A 20,503-nucleotide genomic window follows, 5' to 3' on the forward strand; every position below is an offset into this window, starting at 1 on the left:
CGCCCAGGCCAGAGTGCAGTGGGGTGATCTCGGCTCACTGCAACCTCTGCCTCCCAGGTTCAAGTGATTCTCCCTGCCTCAGCCTCCCGAGTAGCTGGGATTACAGGCGTGCACCACATCTGGCTAATTTTTGTATTTTTAGTAGAGACAGGGTTTCACCATGTTGGCCGGGCTGGTCTCGAACTCCTGACCTCAAGTGATCCGCCCGCCTCAGCCTCCCAAAGTGCTGATTACAGTGTGAGCCACCGCTCCCGGTCATGAGAAGTGACTTTTGAGCAAAGACTTGAAGGACTAAGCAGGGAGCCAAGTGGATATCGGGAACAAGAGCCTTTGAACGGGGCAGAAAGAACAGCAAGGCACAGGTTCTGAGGTGACACTGTGCTATGCATGTTGAAGCAACAAGACAGAAGCCACCACGGCTGCAGCAGAGAGAAAGGCCAGGCCTCTCTTAGTGCTGGCCTAAGCCACTGTCAGCTGTAGGCCCAACATACCTGGATTGTGAGCTGTCTGGCCAGAACAGCCCCGACGGTGTCACACAGACTGGTCAGGAGGCAGCACGCAGCACACAGCGCTGACTGGTCCTGTCTGGATTTCTGTGCACATCTCAGATAGAGAAGCCTGGGGTGACAGGGTGTGGACAGAACACAGGATCCGTGAGTTTGGACCCAAACTCGTGCATCTGAAAAGGGCAACTGTGACCCTGCATCCTCAGGGAGCGCTTTCTCCCCGAGGTACGTAGGACGTGTTTTTGAACTGAGTTTACAGATGGGAAACAATCACCAGACTCAGAGCCGCCTGTCCGGACGCCCATGGCAGGAGCGAGGCCCTGTGAGATGTGAAGACACCGCCTCTTTGGATGAAGAGGAATTACTTTCCGACTCCAAATCAGGACGGCTCCATTTGATGACCCCCCACCTAGCACTGAAAAAGCAGCCATCGGGTTTTATTTTTTGAAAAGGAAACAGGAGGGTTATAAAAGTAACTCAGGCTGGGTACGGTGGCTCATGCCTGTAATCCCAGCACTTTGGGAGGCCGAGGCAGGAGGATCCTCTGAAGTCAGGAGTTCGAGACCAGCCTGGCCAACACAGTGAAACCCTGTCTCTACTAAAAATACAAAAATTAGCTGGGTGTGGTGGCGAGTGCCTGTAATCCCAGCTACTCAGGAGGCTGAGGCAGAAGAATTGCTTGAACCCAGGAGGCAGAGGTTGCAGTGAGCCAAGATCGCACCACTGCACTCCAGCCTGGGCCACCAAGCGAGACTCTGTCTCAAAAAAAAAAAAAAAAAAAAAAAAAAAAAGTAACCCAACCACTGCAGATAACTGCAGAACAGAGTTAATTGCCTGAATTAAAAAGACAACTTGTTTCTCTGAAATAAATTCAAGTGAAATTCTTCCAAACCATCTGTGAAGTGGGGCAGCCTGGCTTCTGCTGGCCTGTGTCCATGTTTCTTACACAGAGAGCCCTTTTGGCACTTTGGGCTGTCCCTCCCTCAGTGCCCCCACTGTCGCTTCTCCCCTTACAGCCCCTCCCCAGTCCATATCCACTGGAGAAGATGCACGGAAGGGCAGGAAGGGACTGGCTGTTTCTATCAGCGTCACTGATAGGGCCTCTGAAACATGTCATACATGCCTCCTTGCTACATTTCTCTGGAGACACACAGGCAGGGCGGCAGCTCTGGCTTCATTTCCACTCACCAGAGGGTGGTACTCATTCCACATCCTTAGGACTATGTAGCTGCTTCTGAGCGCCTGTCCTTGGGAATGGTGGATGAGGACGGAAGGCTCTTGGCTTTCTAAACATTTCCTGACCTGCTGGCCCAAGCCTGAAGCTCACAGTGGCAACATCAACTTTAATCTGGGCCCTGGGTTCCTAAAACCAATTCAAGACCAAGGAGTGGAGATTCTTAAAGTGGAGACTCCCAGGGGTGGACCCAAATTAGAAATAATGTATATCAACCCTCCCATTTGAGAGGACAAAACTGAGGCCTCTGCTGAGAAGGTGAGTTAATGGTGGTCTTCTGGCTTCACATGCAGGGGCTTTGCTCCATACCCTGTTGCTCTCAGCCACTTCCCCAGCTCTTGGGGCCAGGGTGCCAGCTGACCTTAACCCAGCCCACATACCACTCGAAGACACATTCTTCTAAGAGAAAGGGGAGCAGGGGAGGTTCAGGGATGGCAAGTTCCTGAAAACAAATGGGTATGTCCAGATCCCAGGCAGGGTAAGAAGCAGAGGCTCGCTCTTAACCCCTCCAAGGTTGGCAAAGTGCCTAAGAGTGCTGGTCTGAGGACAGCTGTGAGGAACAAATGGATAATGCGTGTCCAGTGCCTTGTTAGTTTCCAGCCTCTGATCTGGACAGTTTAATCTCTTTTACTAGCCTGCCCATTTTCAGTAGGATCTGGGGTTTTGGTTCTTTCCTTTCACTCAGACAAGTTATTTAACCTCTCAGAACCTCAGGGTTCCCTACTGAAAGTGGGGGTAACAGTACCTACCTCCTGGTGCTGATATTGTGAGTGGCAGGCATTGAATGAGTTAATGAATGCAACGCTGGGCCCATAGTAAATGTTCTAGGCGTCTTTTTATTTGTATTCCAGTCACTGGGTAGTGGGGCTGCAGGATCTCTGCAATACGACCAAATGCCTTAGGAGAATATCCACTGAGTGCCTACGGGGAGACAGTTCTAACCTCTCCCAGGGGTGCTGGTCCTTTCTCCCCTGCCAGGGAATGCTTGGGCGGCACCATCCTGGGCACTGCTAGTGGATTTCCATGCCTAGGACAGAGCGGCTGAGGACCTGGAGATTCACTCTTAGAACTTAGGCTACCGTGGGCATCTGGACAAACCAGTCCAGGTGCTGGACAGACCAGGGCAAAGACAGGCCAGTTGAATCATCACTACCTCCCTTCCCACCTAAGAGGACTTTGGGTAAACTGAGGCCAGAAACATCAAGGGACTTGCCAAGGTCCTAAGAGTTGGTGGCCTAGCTGGAGCAATACAAATGATGTTTAATGAGCATTTACTAAGTGCTTTAACGGTACTGATTCATTGAATCCTCCCATCATCCTATGAGGTATTATCTCCAGTCATAGGAGGCCCAGAGAAGTTCTGGAGCTTGCCCAGGTCACACCGCGAGTCAATGGGGAAGGGCTGACAACAGCACCCAGGGCTCGCGGTGTCCTCGGGGCCCCATCCGCTGCACCACCCAGCCTCCTCCCTTTGGCTCACAGCCCGGCTTCCCTGTGCGTGGGATCCGGAAAGAAGTATCCCACTTCAGTCTACAGAGCAATGTTCCATTGGATCCTATTACTGAGCCATCTCCTTCATCCCCCTTTCCGCCCCCTCCTCTAGGTTTCCGAGAGGGGGCAGCAGGGGCGTGGCGCCCGTTTCCCCGCCCGACAGCCCCCTGACCCCCGACCCCGGGCCCCATTACAGCGCGTGGGCGGCGATCCAGCAGGAGGAGGCGCAGATCCACAGGCCGAAGGAGATGCAGACGCGGTGGCGGGCGAAGCAGCGGTCCAGGTAGTCCCAGTCCCAGAGCGCGGGCGCGGGGCTGGGCGCCTCCCCCATGGCGCGGCTGGGCGCGCGGCGCCGGGCGGGGGACCTGGGCGCAGCCTCCCTCGCCGCGGGCAGCCTCGAGCACCGCCGCCTCGCGTCCCCTTCTCTGGGTTCCGTTCCGCCGCGGCGCCTCCGGCCCAGCGCACCGACCGCAAGCAGAGAAGGGCGCGCTCCCGGGCGCGGGCGGCGGCGGCGGCGGCGGCGGCGGCGGCGAAGGCGCCGGGGAAAAGTTTCCGGGACCGCGCGCTCCCCACCCCTCGCGCTATTGTCGGGGGTCGGCGGGGCGGAGGCCGCCCCCCAGCGGCGGGAGCCGGGAGCTGCCCGGGCACAAAGACTGCGGCCCCCGCCCCCCGCCGACCTCTTCGCGGTCACCCACCTCCAACATCCTGGCCGGAGCGGGGCGGGCGACTGGGATCTGGGAGGACCGAGTCCCTGCCGGTCGCTGTAAGGCACGGCGTCCCTTCCTGCATATTCGGCACATTTCCTGAGCCAACAGCAACGAATTGCGCTGCTGAGGCGCATGGGTGCTGGGATCCCGAGGTGAAGGGGGCCCTGGTCCTGATCGCCGACAGGGCACAGTAAAAAGGGTGGGGTGCAAGGCCAGGAAGGAGGAAACAAAGGGGCCGGAGAACAAATACCCCCACATCGGCCTCTCACTGTCCTTTCTGAAGCTGTCAACGGCACCCTGCGCCCCCAGGCAGTCGCCCAAGCCGGGCTCCTGGAAGCCATCCTAGCCCACCGCCCCCGCAGCCAAGAGCTGGTTATCTCTGCAACCGGCCGCCTCCTGTCCAGCCACACGCCGCACAGTTCAAGTACACAGGGCTGTTTTTCTTTTCTTGAGAGTAAACTATTACTGTAATTTTTAAATCTCCTTATAGATTTTAGTAACTTTGTTTAAAGCAAGACATGACTTGAAAAAAATTTCTACAGAAGGAGCAGGATTGAAAAAGAGAAAAAAACATTTCTTTTTTTAATTTTCAAAAACTACAGCTTTATTTAGATATTATTTATATGCCATAAACATAGTTTTTTTTTTTTTTTTTGAGACAGTCTCACTCTGTTGCCCAGGCTGGAGTGCAATGGCGCCGTCTTGGCTCACTGCAACCTCCACCTCCCAGGTTCAAGCAATTCTCCTGCCTCAGCCTCCCAAGTAGCTGGGACTACAGGTGCGCGCCACCACACCCAACTAATTTTTGTATTTTTAGTGGAGACAGTGTTTCACCATGTTGGCCAGGCTGGTCTTGAACTCCTGACCTCGTGATCTGCCCGCCTCAGCCTCTTAAAGTGCTGGGATTACAGGCGTGAGCCAACACATCCAGCCTACGTAGTACTTTTTTTTTTTTTTTTTTTTTTTTGAGACGGAGTATCGCTCTGTCGCCCAGGCTGGAGTGCAGTGGCTCGATCTCGGCTCACTGCAAGCTCCGCCTCCCGGGTTCACACCATTCTCCTGCCTCAGCCTCTCCGAGTAGCTGGGACTACAGGCGCCCGCCACCACGCCCGGCTAATTTTTTGTATTTTTTTTAGTAGAGACGGGGTTTCACCGTGGTCTCGATCTCCTGACCTCGTGATCCGCCCGTCTCGGCCTCCCAAAGTGCTGGGATTACAAGCGTGAGCCACCGCGCCCGGCCACGTAGTACTTTTAAAATGTACAATTCTGGCCAGGCACGGTGGCTCACGCCTGTAGTCCCTGCACTTTGGGAGGCTGAGGCAGGCAGATCACTTGAGTTCAGGAGTTCAAGACCAGCCTGGTCAACATGGTGAAACACCGTCTCTACTAAAAATACAAAAATTAGCTGGGCATGGTGGTGTGCGCCTGTAATCCCAGCACTTTGGGAGGCCGAGGCGGGTGGATCACTTGAGGTCAGGAGTTTGAGACCATCCTGGCTAACATGGTGAAACCCCATTTCTACTAAAAATACAAAAATTAGCCGGGCATGGTGGCGGGTGCCTGTAATCCCAGCTACTTGGGAGACTGAGGCGGGAGAATCGCTTGAACCCGGGAGGCGGAGATTGCTGTGAGCTGAGATGGTGCCACTGCACTCCAGCCTGGTTGACAGAGCAAGACTCCATCTCCAAACAAAAAATAAAATGTACAATTCAGCAGTTTTTAGTGTATGCATAGCGTTGTGCAACCAACATCATTGTCTGCTTTTAGAACATTCTCATCACCCCCAGCTGAAAAGAACCCGGCCCACTGACAGTTACTCTCCACTCCCCTCAACACTCCCAGCCCAGGAATCACAAATCTACCTTCTGTCTCTACGGATTTGCCCATTTTGGACATTCCACATCAATGGAATCATCCACTATGTGACCTTTCTGTGACTTTCACTTAGCATGTTTTCAAGGTTCATTCACGTTGCTGCAGGTATCAGTACTTCATTCCTGTTTATGGCTCATCATAATACATTGTATGGATATTTTTATACCACATTTCATTTATCCACTCATTAGTGGGATGTTTGGATTGCTTTCACCTTTGGGCTATTATGAATAATGCTGCTCTGAACATTCGTGTACAAGTTTTTGTGTGGACACAGGTTTCATGTTCTCTTGGGTATATACCCAGGAGTGTCCTTGCTGGGGTCTATGGTAACTGTGCTTAATGTTTTGAGGAGTTGCCAGACTATTTTCCAAAGTGGCTGCACTATTTTAGTGGTTCATTGTGTTTTCAAAGTTATGATTTGGCTTGCTAAGGTGGCTCATGCCTGTAATCCCAGCACTCTGGGAGGCCAAGGTGGGAGGATCAATGGAGCCCAGGAGTTGGAGACCAGCCTAGACAACACAGGGAGACCCCAGTCTCTCAAAACAAAACAAAGTTATAACCTCTCAGAAATGAAATCTAATCACTAATTTGATGGTATTAGATTGGTGCAAAAGTAATTGTGGTTTTGGCTATTAAAAGTACTTTGGTGCAGGCCGGAAGTGGTGGCTCACACCTGTAATCACAGCACTTTGGGAGGCTGAGGCGGGTGGATCACTTGAGGTCAGGAGTTCCGGACCAGCCTGGCCAACATGGTGAAACCCTGTCTCTACTAAAAATACAAAAATTAGCCGGGTGTGGTGGCAGTCACCTGTAATCCCAGCTACTCGGGGGGCGGAGGCAGGAGAATTTCTTGAACCTGGGAGGCAGAGGTTGCAGTGAGCTGAGATCACGCCACTGCACTCCAGCCTGGGCAACAGAGGACGGCTCTGTCTCAAAAAAAAAAAAAAAAAAAAAAGCAACAGATAAAAGTACTTTGGTACAAAAGTAATTGCAGTTTTGGCCATTAAAAGTAAGCTTTGGTGCAAAAGTAATTGCGGTTTTGGCCATTAAAAGTAAGCTACTTTTTTTGGCCATTAAAAGTGGCTTGCATTTAATGGCCAAAACCGCAATTGCTTTTGCACCCAACTATATTAGGTGGAGCCTTTAGGAACCAGAAAGCAGGCCCTTCAACCAAATCTGCACCTTGACCTCGGACTTCCCAGCTCCCACAACCGTGAAAAACAAATCTGTGTTATTTACATGCCACTCAGTCCAAAGTATTTTGTTATAGTAGCTCAAATAGACTAAGACAGGCATTGTGTTAGGAGCTGGGAATACACTATTGAGTAAAACAGACATGGGTCCTACTTCCATGGAGCTTACAGTCCAGTAGGAGAGACAGAAATTAAGCAAGCAACTGGCGGGGCACTGTAGCTCATGCCTGCAATCCCAGCAATTCGGGGGCTGAGGCGAGTGGATCACTTGAGCTCTGGAATTCGAGGTCAGCCTAAGTAACATGGCGAAACCCCATGTCTACAAAAACTACAAAAAATTAGCCTGGCGTGGTAGCATGCATCTGTAGTCCCAGCTACTTGGGAGGCTGAGATGGGAGGATCACTTGAGTCCTGGAGGCGGAGGTTGCAGTGAGTTGAGACTGCACCACTGCACTCCAGCCTGGGCAACAGAGCAAGACCGTGTCTCAAAAAAAAAAAAAAAGAAATATTAAGCAAGCAACTGAACAAAAAGATAAAATTAAAATGTTTTTTTACCAAAAAGGGCCAAAATTAAAATAATAAAACAATTAAGATGAAGTGTTATAAAATGAATGGAGGAATGAGTCAAGTGTTAAAAGAAAAAAAATACATAACCAAGTTTCTTATAGTCTATAAATACTAAGTACCCACAGGGTCTTTCTAGCTGAGCCACTGCCCACACTGTTGAAGGACGCCCCGTCTGAAATTCCTGCCGTCTGTTCATGGAACTTCTGGTGTGTCCTGTGTGCTCATCAGTGGTCATCTCTGCCTTTATCTCCCTCAGATACTAACCTGTGATTGCCTGGATCCTAGCTCTTCTGGGGACATTGTCCACCTGCTGCTCACTATTCTGCTGAAGTAGGGAAGTGCCCCACCCATCTTGTGTCACCCTCTCACCAGGCCCTGGGGCAGAGCTCCCTGTGCTGTGAGTTTTGTAGATTTGGAGATAATGGCTCAGCATGAACCCTCAGAGCTGGGCCTGATTTAAAAGGCGTTTCATTCCTCCCCATCTACTCTGGGCCGGGTTTACGCACCTCAGCAGTTTGTTCTTAGATTAGTGGTTAATGATTAGTGGTTAGTTCTTAACCTTTTTTTTGTGACCCCTTTGAGAATCTGAAAAAACTAAAACAAAAACACTTCATCCTTGAAAAATATGAATATATGTGCACACCACACATAGTTCCTCATACAATTAAAAAAAAGTATGAACCAGCCCCCACCCACTGAAATTCAACTATGGATTCCATGCAGCCCAGACCAAAAACCCCCAGTTCAAGGGTTTGAGTCCTTTGCTTCGAGTCCCCTGCCTGAGCAGTTGGGGCAGTGTGGTCCATAGATCGCTGGTATCACAGCCACTCTGCCTATCAAGAACACAGACATACTAAATCCAGCTCCCTGGGCACGTGTCCTTGGACTTGGCATGGATTCGTTTCTGGTGGCCGCTGTAACAAATCAGCACAACTTCAGTGGATTCCCTCACAGTTCTGGAGGCCAGAAGTTATAAATCAGTTTCACTAGGCCAAAGCCAGGGTGTCAGCAGGGCTGTACCCATTCTGGGGGTTATAGGGGGAGAATCTATTCATTACCTTGCCTCTTCCAGCTTCTGGTGGCTGCCAGCATTCCTTCCCTTAATGGCATCACCCAGGTCAATCCATCTCTGCCTTTCGTGATCACATGCCTTTTCCTCCATGTCTCCCTCTGCCATGTGTCATGTCTCCCTCTGCCTCTCTCTTAGACACTTGTGATTACATTCATGGTCTACTCAGATAATCTGGGATTATCTCCCCATCCTTAATTTAATCACAACCGGCCAGGCGCAGTGGCTCACCCCTGTAATCCAGCACCTTGGGAGGCCGGGGTGGGTGGATCACAAGGTCAAGAGATGGAGACCATCCTGGCCAACAAGGTGAAACCCCGTCTCTACTAAAAATACAAAAATTAGCTGGGCGTGCTGGTGCGTGCCTGTAATCCCAGCTACTCGGGAGGGATTACAGCTACTGAGGCAGGAGAATTGCTTGAACCTGGGATGCAGAGGTTGCAGTGAGCCAAGCTCATGCCACTGCACTCCAGCCTGGTGACAGCGTGAGACTCCATCTCAAGACCAAAAAAAAAAACAAAAAAAAAATTAATCACAACCACAAAGACCCTTTTTCCATATAAGGTAACATTTGCAGGTTCCAGGGATTAGGGCCTGATATATTCAGGAACCATTATTCAGCCTCCTACACTGCATTTCCACAAGCTTCATGACAAGTCTTACAAGAAACTATGAGTTTTGGAGATGGCCCTCCCTCGGGGAGCTGCTCTCGGTCACTGGACAAGCTGGCTCACAGAATCAATGGGAGGCTGGGTGCGATGGCTCACACCTGTAATCCCAGCATTTTGGGAGGCCGAGGCAGGTGGATCATTTGAGATCAGGAGTTCGAGACCAGCCTGGCCAACATGGTGAAACCCCCGTCTCTACTAAAAATACAAAAAATAGCCAGGCATGGTGGTGGGTGCCTGTAATCCCAGCTACTTGGGAGGCTGAGGCAGGAGATCACTTGAGCCCGGGAGGCGGAGGTTACAGTGAGCAGAGATCGTGCCACTGCACTCCAGCTTGGGCGACAAAGCAGGACTCTGTCTCAAAGAACAAACAAACAAGCAAACAAACAAAAAAAACAGAAGCAATGGGAAGAGTGTGGGCTCTCGAGCCTGCTGATCTTACACTGGAATTTTCCCTCCGCATTGCAGCAGCAGCTGTGCTGTGACTTGGGGCAAAGCACTGGTCCCCTCTGCACTTGTGTGTTCCTTTCTGTAAAAGGAGGAAGGTCAGCTAATGGGGGAGACATGCGGCTCAGTTCTTGGTTCTCATCCGTACCTATCTTCTTTTGGGGATCTCGTCGGGTCTCTGGCTTTAATTACTGTCCCTATACGTGCACCTCCTGAATGCGTAGCTCTAGGTCACCTCCTCAAACTTTAGACTCACATATGCAACTGCCTACTTGATACTTGACATCTCCCCTGCATGCCTAATTGCACACGTCTGAAGCCAAACTCCTGGTTCTCCCTCACAGAGCTCTTCCACCACAATCATCCTTGCTTCAGCTGACTTGCTGTCCTGGTCCTGGGGAGCCCAAGCCCCAGTGCCTGCGCCACTCTATTAAGACACCTCTAAAGGGTGAACAGTGCTGTCTTTCTACCAGGCTGTGAGCTTCTTGCAGCCAGGGTTGTTTGGTTTGCACTTGCATCCTCAGCTTCTAGCTCAGTGCCTGGCACATAGTCAGGAAAATATTTACTGAATGAATGCACCGATTTTTTTTTTTTTTGAGACCGTCTTGCTCTGTCTGTTGCCCAGGCTGGAGTGCAGGGGTGCGATCTTGGCTCACTGCAACCTCTGCCTCCTGGGATTACAGGTGCGTAACACCAAGCCTGGCTAATTTTGGTATTTTTAGTAGAGACGGGGTTTCACCATGTTGGCCAGGCTGGTCTTCAACTCCTGACCTCAAGTGATCCACCCGCCTCAGCCTCCCAAAGTGCTGGGATTACAGGCGTGAGCCACCATGCCTGGCCGGATATGCTGATTTTTAAACAAGCCACAAAAATATGACATGTACTACAGCAGGGGCATGTTTAAAGTACATTGACGACACCCCGCATTGTGGGCGGGGGTGTGTGGGGGAAGGTTTTCAAGAAATAATGCATGAGCTGGGCCTTGGAGAACGTTTGCTTTTGGCAAGAAGGCCATGGCAGCAGCTCTGCAGAGGCCCTTGGAGGCGGCAACAGATGGTATAGGGAGAAAGGCAAATAGCAGAGGCAGGGCAGCACCTGCAGGAGGGGAGGCAAGACGGTCAGCGGTCAGTAGCGAGGGAGTCGGGACTTCATCCTGCCGTGAACACTTGGGACGGTATCTTCTAACTCACTCCCTCCGGTCATTAGAACCCTACCCAGGTTCTCCCTGTACTTTCCACAGGGCTCTGCACGTGGTCGGCCCTCGGGAAATGAATCAGTTCCTTAACCAGGCTCCTCAGAAGTCCAGCAGCTGCCCAGGAGCTAAAGATAATGTTTTTGGCCATGGTTCAGAGTTAGCCAAAAAGAAAAACAAGAGAACTGGAGCACTTGTCCTCCTGGACAGTGGGCAGTGATGTGACTGCTCAAAGGCATTTCCTGTTGGCAGAGGTGGCAGGACCTCAGGCACCGTCCTTCTGAAGGAAGGGCTGCAGCGGCCTGGGCGGCCCTACGGGAGTGGGCAGCCAATGGTGACCATAAAGCCCAGTCGCCTGGGGGAGACAGGCCAGCAGCTCAACAGCTTGCTTTCTGGGAGGGCACGCTGCTTGAATCCCGGAGAGGAAGGTTCCAGTGAGCTGAGATCACGCCACTGCACTCCAGCCTGGGCGACAGAGTGAGACTCCGTCTCAAAAAAAAAAACGAAAAATAGAAATACCAGAGACAGTAATTTATAAAGAAAAGAGGTTTAATTGGCTCACGGTCCTGTAGATTGTACAGGAAGCACAGCAGCTTTTGCTTCTAGGGAGGCCTCAGGAAACTTACAATCATGTTAGAAGGCGAAGGAGAAGCAGGCACATCTTACATGGCCAGAGCAGGAGGGAGACAGAGGAGAGGTGACACACACTTTCAAGCAACCAGATGTGACGAGAACTCAATATCACGAGAACAGCACTGAGAGGGTGGTGCTAAACCATTCGTGAGGACTCTGCCCCACAATCCAATCACCTCCCACCAGGCCCCACCTCCTACCAGGGGGCTTACATTTCAACATGAGACTTGGTGAGGACACAGATCCAAACCATATCAATAGTGCTTTCATGCTTTTGATTATCTTTGTAACTATGTTATTGAACTATAATTTACATACCATACAATTCACCAATGTAAAGTGTGTAATTCAGTGGTCTTAAGCATATTCAGAGTTGTGTGACCATCGCTACAGTCAATTTTTAGGACATTTTTATCACTGCAAAAGAAAGGCCTCAATCTTCCCATTCCTCCCATCCCTAAGCAACCACTAATCTACTTCCTCTATATGGAGATTTGCTTATTCTGGACATTTTAAATAAGTGGAATAACCAGTGAAGATGGGGGCTAGGTAGTAAATACCGCAGCCTCCCCGTCACCTGGTGAGTACATTGTACATGTTCCTCAGTGGAAGTGAGCCCCCAGTGCACACTAACTGAACCCAAGTCCCTTGTTTAGAGTCGGAGGAACCCAACTAGGACACTCAGAATGGGGAATTTCTCTTTTACCTTCGTCCCAAATGTGTCTCATGAACCATCCCTTGCAATTTTTTTTTGTGATGGAGTCTCACTCTGTCGCCCAGGCTGGAGTGCAGTGGTGCGATCTCCGCTCACTGCAACCTCCACCTCCCGGGTTCAAGTGATTCTCCTGCCTCAGCCTCCCGAGTAGCTGGGATTACAGGTGCCTGCCACCACGCCTGGCTAATTTTTTTGTATTTTTAGTAGAGACGGGGTTTCACCATGTTGATATGTGAGCCACTGCGCCGGGCCAGGAGTAGGATTCTGGGGCTCCCAGATGACTCCTTTTCGTCAGAGTTGGTGTTTCCAGGAGGCCCTCGGTCTTGACACGGAGACTGTTGGGTGCAGCTGTGCTCTGCGAGAGAGGGACCTGTTCTACAGTGCCAGTGTCTTGGGACAGTTCCACAGGCAACAGGCAGCTTCTGCTCTTCCATCTGCACAATGCAGATGACATTTCTGTTGCAGCCCAACCTCACATATCCAGGTGCTTGTAGAGTCTACGACTTTTTTCTTTTTTATTTCTGTTGCCATGTTTTTTCCAGGGCTTCCCCACCCCATTCTCGGAGCTCACAGTGGCTGCAGTCACTACACCACTCCCGGGCTTGTAACCCATCACAGCCTGGACTCCTTTGGTCAAAGCCCTCACATTCTCCTAGGAAACGAGAGAAGGCATTATCTGAGATGTCAGCAGGCTTTCCTTTAAGGGATCTGCACAGTACTATTAGTGGATCACTTCAAGATAAAAAGGAGTCAGTCACTCGGTGAATTTCCGCCCCCTTCCTTTCACTGGTCCTCTTTCTCCCCACCAGCATTCTGTCTTCAGTTCATCTCTTCTCCCTCCTCATTCCCTCGTCAACTTTGTTTAGTCCCGTATTTTCAAATGCCATCTACAACTAGACTTAATAATACCAGCTGTGTTCTGGAAATTTGTCTTAATATCAAAACTTAACCTGCTTCAACCACATTAGAAATGGACTCTAAACAAATTTTAAGTTTACTTAGTAAAAAAAAAAAAATTAGTACACTACGATTTGCAAGTTACTTATAATAGTAAAATATTACTCTAGAGGTTATGGTTTAGACATATGAATTCTATTAAAATTATGACAAGTTTTCAGCTTTCTTGTACATAGCTTTTAGAAACCTATAAACATTTAAAATCTCAAATTAAATGCTCTGTATGACAGCTGTAGGCCCAAGAAGAAACTTGCAATCTTTTTGCATATTGGTAAATTGTCTTCCAAATACTGGTACGTACCAACTTGAAAATAATTCAAACTAGGAGCTACAAACATCTAAGTTTTATCCCAGCTTTGCAATTTAAAGCAAGTGCCCTTGGGTAACTCAGTCTCTTTGAGCCTCAGTGTCCTCAGGGAATAATATTTGCTTGGCCTGCTTCACAGGCTTATTGTGTGAGGCATGCAGATAAAGCGCGGGATAAATACAAAAACATTCTCTGGATACAGCTGATCACCCCATCCTAACCCCTGTCGTATTTTCGCTATAGTAGTCACTTAAAAATATTTTTAAACCACACTGGGTACAACTATGTGATTTAGCTCTTTTGCATGTAGATTTGACCTTTAAAATACTGCCTACAAATTGTAGCTGTGATATAAGCAACTAAAGTTATCAGTATTTAAAGTGCAGAAGACATTTGTGAAGTCTGTTTCTTTAGCACTTTCTATCACCAAATGTGTTGGCTCAGGGAAAAGACAACTGACTAAATGGGTGCAAATATTTGTAAATCATAAATCTGATACGGGATTTGTATCCAGAATATATAAAGAACTCTTACAACTTGATAATAGACATTTCTCTAAAGAAAATATACATGTGCCAATGAGCACCTAAAATGATGCTTAGCATCACTAGTAATAGGGAAATACCAATCAAAACTATAATGCAGTACTTCACATGTATTAGGATGGCTGAAATAAAAAAAGATGGGAAATAATAAACGCTGACAAGGATGAGGAGAAAATTAGAAACGTCATACATCACTGGGAGTAATGCAGAACAGCACAGCCACTTTTGGAAAGTTTCGCAATACCTCAAAGGTTAAACATGGAGTTACAATATGACCCGGCAAGCCCACGCCCAGGTATATACTCAAGAGAGATGAAATCCATGTCTCCACAAAAACTTGTACACAAGTGTTCATTACACCATTATTCACAGTAGCCAAAAAGTGGAAACAACCCAAACGTCCATCAAATGATAAAGAGATAAACAGAATGTGGCCTATCTACACAATGAAACATTATTTGGTAATAAAAAGGACTGAAATATTGACACAGGCTACAACATGGATGAATGTTTAAGATACCACGCTAAATGAAAGAAGCCTGTCACGAAGGGCACATAGTATGATTCCAGTCACGTGAATCTCCAGAACAGGCAAATCTGTTCATAAAGATTGATTATTGGTTGGCAGGGGCTGGGGGGAAAAGGAGGACAGGCAGTAACTGCTAATAAATAAGGTTTCTTTTGGGGGTTATTAAACCCTTTTTGGGGTTATTAAAATGTGTTTATGGCATGTGATACTCAATAAAGCTGTTATGAAAAGAGTGTTGGATCAGAAATTTAAGAAAAGTTTTAAAACTTACTTGATGGAAAAAAGTTTTGTCAACGATATTTTCAATCTGCTTTGCTTTTTTATTTCTGCCTGGTTGCATTTTTATTTCATCGCCATTCGTTTTGTTCTCTAGGAGTCGCTGGTGTTGATGCTGAAAAGTTACAGGATCTCTTCCAGGAGGAGGATGGCAGTACAGCAGCTTACCCTACAAAGACAACATGAATGACAACAGTGCATCCTAAGTGCCACCTGTGGCCTCAGAGGAGACAGCTCCACCCAGTCACACTCTGATGCAGCTTTCTGCCTTCTGGTTAAGTTAGCTGAGTTGAGTTTTGGTCTACTGCAGCTGAAAAGTCCTTTTTCTAATACATCAATGGTCAAAGTGTTCTAGAGACCTAGCTCTTCCCATGGCGCCCCAGACTAGGATGAAATCTCTTTCTTCTTCTCTCGTTTGCATTCCCACTCAAGTATTCTTCAGTATACGGACATGATCAAACTTATGGTGAATATTTTCCAAAACAAAACTCAAGACACAACTGGACAGTTACGGTAATGCTGGGGTAGACTGTTAAAGTCAGGAGAGTTCCTTGACGCCTGTATGTGGGGTTGCAGTTGCTCACTGGGTGCAAGTCTGCCTCTTTCCATCATAAATGATCTGAAGGCTGTGACTATTTTTACCTCATCTTTACATCCTCCACAGTAAGTGGTGAATGAATACATGACTTATCCATACCAACAGTATCAACTGCTTTCTTCTGAACTGAAGGCAAGCCCACATGGTTGCCACTAAGCTCCAAGAGCTCCACTGACGTGGTCTTGAGAAGAGGAGGAAATAAAGCCAAATCCTCACAACTGGTTATTAACAGGGCCCCGTAATGCTTATATGTGGAAACAAACTTAATAGATAACAATTACTGGGGGCTCATTATGTGCCAGGCATTGAGCTTACTGCTACACACACACACACACACACACACACACTCTCTCTCTCTCACACACACTCACACAGAGTTTTCATTTATTTCCCATAATAACCTCATGAGATAGGCCCTGTTCATCTCCATTTTACTATGGGGAAACCCCCAAATAGCATGTTCTCATTTGAAAAGGAGAAATAGTAATCTCACAGACTTGTTACATATTTTTACTGAGAAGACGCACGTAAAACCGAACTATTTCTAGCAGGGTTAGCTTTGAAGAAATGTTAGCTGTTGTTATTGTTACTAGACAAATATAGAGATAGGCATATAAACAGCTATACTACAAAGAAGACTGTGACAATAGTTGCAATCATAACAAGCAAAGGGCTGTAGGAGACAAAAAAAACCAGATGCATATACTGGTGATTTTCAGTCATAATAGGTGTTCAGAGATCTCCATCTTTTGTAATCTCTATAATCCATATAATGTTAACTACCCTACATCAAGAACGCAACTCCAGTTTCAATGAAAAAATAATTCCTTTAAAATCGAACAGGTTGCCATTATCTAAGAACACAGAATGTGGAAAAGACCTGTGTATTGGAGAGCATGAGAGGCAGGGTTCACTCACACTGACATAGTCCTTCAGGATGTAGCGCGCAGATCGAGGCTGGTCTGGCTGTCCATGCGCTGTCATGAATCCTCGCATGTCTGTGAAGAGAAAAGAATTTTGCAAAATCTTAGATGACAGAATATCACAACAAAGACAAATGAGGTGATGTAGCTTCTATTACTAACTATGCATTCTTACTCCTAGCTTTTAAAAAATTAGGTATCATTGTAGAATATATATTTTTTAGCATTAAAAACGCTAGATAATCCAGGAGAATATTTACTTATATCTGATATCCTAACCACCACCTAGCACCATGCTATGAAAGACAAATTAGATTTCTCTCTACTCCAGTTATTTCTTCTATCTATTTTATTTTTATTTTTTGTTGAGATGGAGTCTTGTTCTGTTGCCCAGGCTGGAGTGCAGTGGCACAGTCTTGGCTCACTGCAACCTCCACCTCCCGGGTTCAAGCGATTCTGGTGCCTCAGACTCCCAAGTAGCTGAGATTACAGGCGTGCACCACCATGCCCAGCTAATTTTTGTATTTTTAGTAGAGATGGGGTTTCACTATGTTGGTCAGGCTGGCCTTGAACTCCTGACCTCCGGTGATCCACCCACCTCGGCCTCCCAAAGTGCTGGGATTACAGGCGTGAGCCACTATACCTGGCCTCTTTATTTTAAACATTTATTCATGGAGGCTACCTGTAGGAGAATGCTACACTGTCAATACTACTTGCAAAACAGAAAGCAACAGATAAGTTTTCTTACTGAATGATGTACCTACATTTTTTTCCCCAGTAAGATCCCTTTAATACTAACTCAGTTAGAAGAGTAGGGAAGCACAGTGGTTAAGAACACGGCTTCAGCAGACAGGCTGGGTTCAAAACTCAGTTCCCTCACATACTAGCTGTCGACTGGCTTTTCCAGTTTAGAAGAAAATAGTTAGAATCCTAATTTACACAATATACAACAATACATTTCATCAGATTAAAAATCTAAATGTTAAAAAAGTAAGTAAATATTACAGGAAGATAGTTTTATCTTTTTGGGAGGGAGAAGACCTTCCCAAGTAAAACAGCAAACCCAGTCAAACCAAAAAGGAAAAATACAGTCTATTAAAATTGTCAACTTCTTTGGGGCCAAAGAAACCATAAATTAACATTGGAAAAAATATGTAGCACATATAACAAAGAACTTCTACAAATCATTAAGACAGAACCATGTATGGGAAAATGTGATTCCCAGGAGAAAAATAAATGGTCACAAAACATTTGGAAAGATGCTCAACTTCACTAGTATTTAAAGAAATACAAAGTAAAATGAGAGTAATCTGGCAACATCTTTGAAAATTTACTGTCAGAGATTTTCTTCTATATGGACTTGCAGATAGTGAACTTAGAAACTGTACATGTGGTCATTTGCTTTTACAAACTGGCTTTTTCCTTACTCTGGTTTTATCAGGCAGCATTAGATGAAACATCTTAAAAGGCTCACATTATTTTCAGTTGTATCGGAAGTACAATCAAACTCAAAGTTTGGTGGAAGTGCACCTTCCTGCATTTTGCAGGCTATTCCACTGGCCAGCTGCCTCACCTCGGGTCAGCTCGGGGTCTGGGTTCAGATGATTATTCTGAAAAGCGGGGGCTAGGAGGTGAGGCGATCTTTAAGGTCTTTTCTTGTTCTATGAATCTGTAATTAGAATAGTCTTACCACAAGTGTTTAAGTATTTATCCTCTTTAGGGTCTCTAAGTTCAAGGTTTGATTTAAGTGGATCATATCACATCACCTTTCACCTTTCTCTACCAGTAAATACTCAAATAAGCTGAACTCCTTCCCAGCCAGCAGCAATCCCTTTAAAGACAAGTCACACACGCACGGAAGTGTTTCCCACACTGCTATTTTATTTTTATTTTTATTTTTTTTAGGTAGACACAAGGTTCTCCAGGCCACCTTTAAAGTTTACATTTAAGGCAAGAAATCATAGGTTCTCATGTGGAATTGGGATAAAACATGGAGGTGGGAGAGCTGTGGACTCATTTTAATGTCAAATAAGTTTACAGGGGCTGATGGGAGAGGAAGGAGGATGCTTTGTGCCCCTATCCTAACCAAGCTCCACTCTGTCCCTGTCTCTGAGGGGTCTCCCTTCTGGTGCTCCCCTCCTAACTCTCCTGTCTCGCTGTGGTGTGCGGATTCATTTTCTTCCACACATCCGCTTTCTTCTTTTTTGGGAGAAGACTCCAGAAAGAGCCAACACAGCCTAGGATGAGAACCCCTGTGCCTGCACGTGGGTACCATCAAAGCAGCAAACGTCCTAAAAGCTTTTTGCACTTTAGGTTACTTTGTAGGCAAGGCCCGCAGAGACAAAAGATGGCTGGAAAGATGGCTTGAAAAATGCTGAAGAAATATTATAAATGTTTATCTTTGCAGAATAGCATTTCTAGTACTATTACTATTCTTATTTCTATTCATTAGGTATACTGTTATTTTTGTTCACGTTTTCTAATGAATCACAACTTACATCCATAAGCTGTCAACAGTTCTTCCGATGTTGGAGGTCGGTGGGGATCTTCATCCTCTCTAGGCTTTATGATGTTAATGCCATAGGTAGCTTCTAAAACATGTCTTGGAATATTCTGGCAAACGTAGCTTGTCAGGGAATCCATTCTCTTGAACTGACTCCCTCCTCCCCATGGCATACAAATCATGCCTCTAAGAACATGGTACTTCATTCTTCATGTGTCAAACACTCTCTCCTCTCCAAAGGAAGAGTGTGGTTATTGATTAATCTAAAAAGACTCAGTTGTTTTTTCCCTTTTAAACAAGGCCTTAAGCTCCCACGACTCTTCCATACGAATTCATTTAAAATAATAATTTAAAATATGTCTGAAACAGACTTTAAAGATGACACATTTTTACCCTGAAAAGATTACGCATTTGTGATTCTAATTTAGAGATAAAGCAAGGGGAGTCTGTTTCTAATGCCTACAATTATGCAGGATTACTTTTCCTCCTTTGTCTAATCTCCCATGATTTCTCTAAATTTTCCTTAAGCCACTAACAATATTCTACCTTGTACTACAGTTATTCACATACATGCCTCATGTGCCCCAACAGACTGATGCTTCGTAAAGGGCAGGAGCCATCTCTATTTATGCCCTATCCTCCACAGTACCTAACCTAAGGCTACCTGCAATAAATAATTCATGTCTCACTATTAATTTACAGAGAAACTTAAAAGGCCGGGCGTGTGGCTCACGCCTGTAATCTCAGCACTTTGGGAGGTCGAGGCAGGCAGATTATCTGAGATCAAGAGTTTGAGACCAGCCTGGCCAACATGGTGAAACCCCGTCTCTACCAAAAAAAAAAAAAATTAACTGGGCGTGGTGGCGCATGCCTGTAATCCCAGCTACTCAGGAGGCTGAGGCAGGATAATTGCTTGAACCCAGGAGGTGGAGGTTGCAGTGAGCAGAGATCGCACCACTGCACTCCAGCCTGGGTGACAGAGCGAGACGCCATCTCAAAAAAAAAAAAAAAGCTATATACTTTTTCATATATATGTATCTATGAATAAGCTGTGGCCTTAAGTGTAGTTATGAAGGGAATTTTTCTCTACTTACAAGCCAGCGGATTAGTGTACCAATTTCATGAAGTCTCCTGTTTTCTGCTAGTTATCTACAAAACAATAATAGACTAACTTATTAGCTTGTAAGTAGAGTAAAATCTCAGACCTTGCAGTTTTTTTTTTTCTTTCGTTTTCTTATTTCTTAAAGACAAGAGTCTCGCTTTGTGGCCTAGGCTGGAGGGCAGTGGCACTATCTCAGCTCACTGCAACCTCCGCCTCCCAGGTTCAAGAGATTCTCATGCCTCAGCCTCCCGAGTAGCTGGGACTACAGGTGTGCACCACCACGCCCAGCTAATTTTTGTATTTTTAGTAGAGACAGGGTTTCGCCATGTTGGCCAGGCTGGTCTCAAAACCTGGCCTGAAGTGATCCGCCTGCCACGGCCTCCCAAAGTGTTGGGGTTACAGGTATGAACCACCACACCTGGCCCCTGCATAGTTCTTAACAAATCCATCTTTGAGTCTTTTT

The 20,503-nt window shown here is 46.9% G+C and overlaps 2 protein-coding genes and 1 long non-coding RNA gene across 8 annotated transcripts in view; 1 reads left to right on the top strand and 2 right to left on the bottom strand.

The window, feature by feature from the left end:
- Positions 1 to 4,097, bottom strand: part of TMEM44 (transmembrane protein 44) — a 41,787-nt gene extending 37,690 nt beyond the window's left edge. Inside the window, exons 1-3 of one of the 5 annotated variants that reach the window (XM_030823002.1) lie at positions 3,426 to 3,508; positions 2,490 to 2,618; positions 492 to 618 (exon numbers count right to left, since the gene is read on the bottom strand). In XM_030823002.1, coding sequence (XP_030678862.1) covers positions 492 to 618; positions 2,490 to 2,554 — 192 coding nt within the window. In that variant the 5' untranslated portion in view covers positions 2,555 to 2,618; positions 3,426 to 3,508. Of the gene's footprint in view, positions 1 to 491; positions 619 to 2,489; positions 2,619 to 3,425 lie in introns of all 5 variants that reach the window. The other 4 variants (XM_030822998.1, XM_030822999.1, XM_030823000.1 and 1 more) reach the window with 4 other exon arrangements.
- On the top strand, positions 3,190 to 15,737 carry LOC105740541. Its single transcript, XR_001116587.2, has 2 exons — positions 3,190 to 3,514; positions 15,012 to 15,737. It is a non-coding gene; the product is annotated as an uncharacterized LOC105740541 (long non-coding RNA).
- Positions 11,481 to 20,503, bottom strand: part of LSG1 (large 60S subunit nuclear export GTPase 1) — a 28,763-nt gene continuing 19,740 nt past the window's right edge. The window contains exons 11-14 of one of the 2 annotated variants that reach the window (XM_030822997.1): positions 18,934 to 19,057; positions 16,431 to 16,510; positions 14,910 to 15,083; positions 11,481 to 12,734 (exon numbers count right to left, since the gene is read on the bottom strand). In XM_030822997.1, coding sequence (XP_030678857.1) covers positions 12,501 to 12,734; positions 14,910 to 15,083; positions 16,431 to 16,510; positions 18,934 to 19,057 — 612 coding nt within the window. In that variant the 3' untranslated portion in view covers positions 11,481 to 12,500. Of the gene's footprint in view, positions 12,953 to 14,909; positions 15,084 to 16,430; positions 16,511 to 18,933; positions 19,058 to 20,503 lie in introns of both variants that reach the window. The other variant, XM_003280418.4, reaches the window with a different exon arrangement.

This window comes from Nomascus leucogenys, chromosome 11 (assembly GCF_006542625.1).
Source record: "Nomascus leucogenys isolate Asia chromosome 11, Asia_NLE_v1, whole genome shotgun sequence".
Taxonomy (NCBI): domain Eukaryota; kingdom Metazoa; phylum Chordata; class Mammalia; order Primates; family Hylobatidae; genus Nomascus; species Nomascus leucogenys.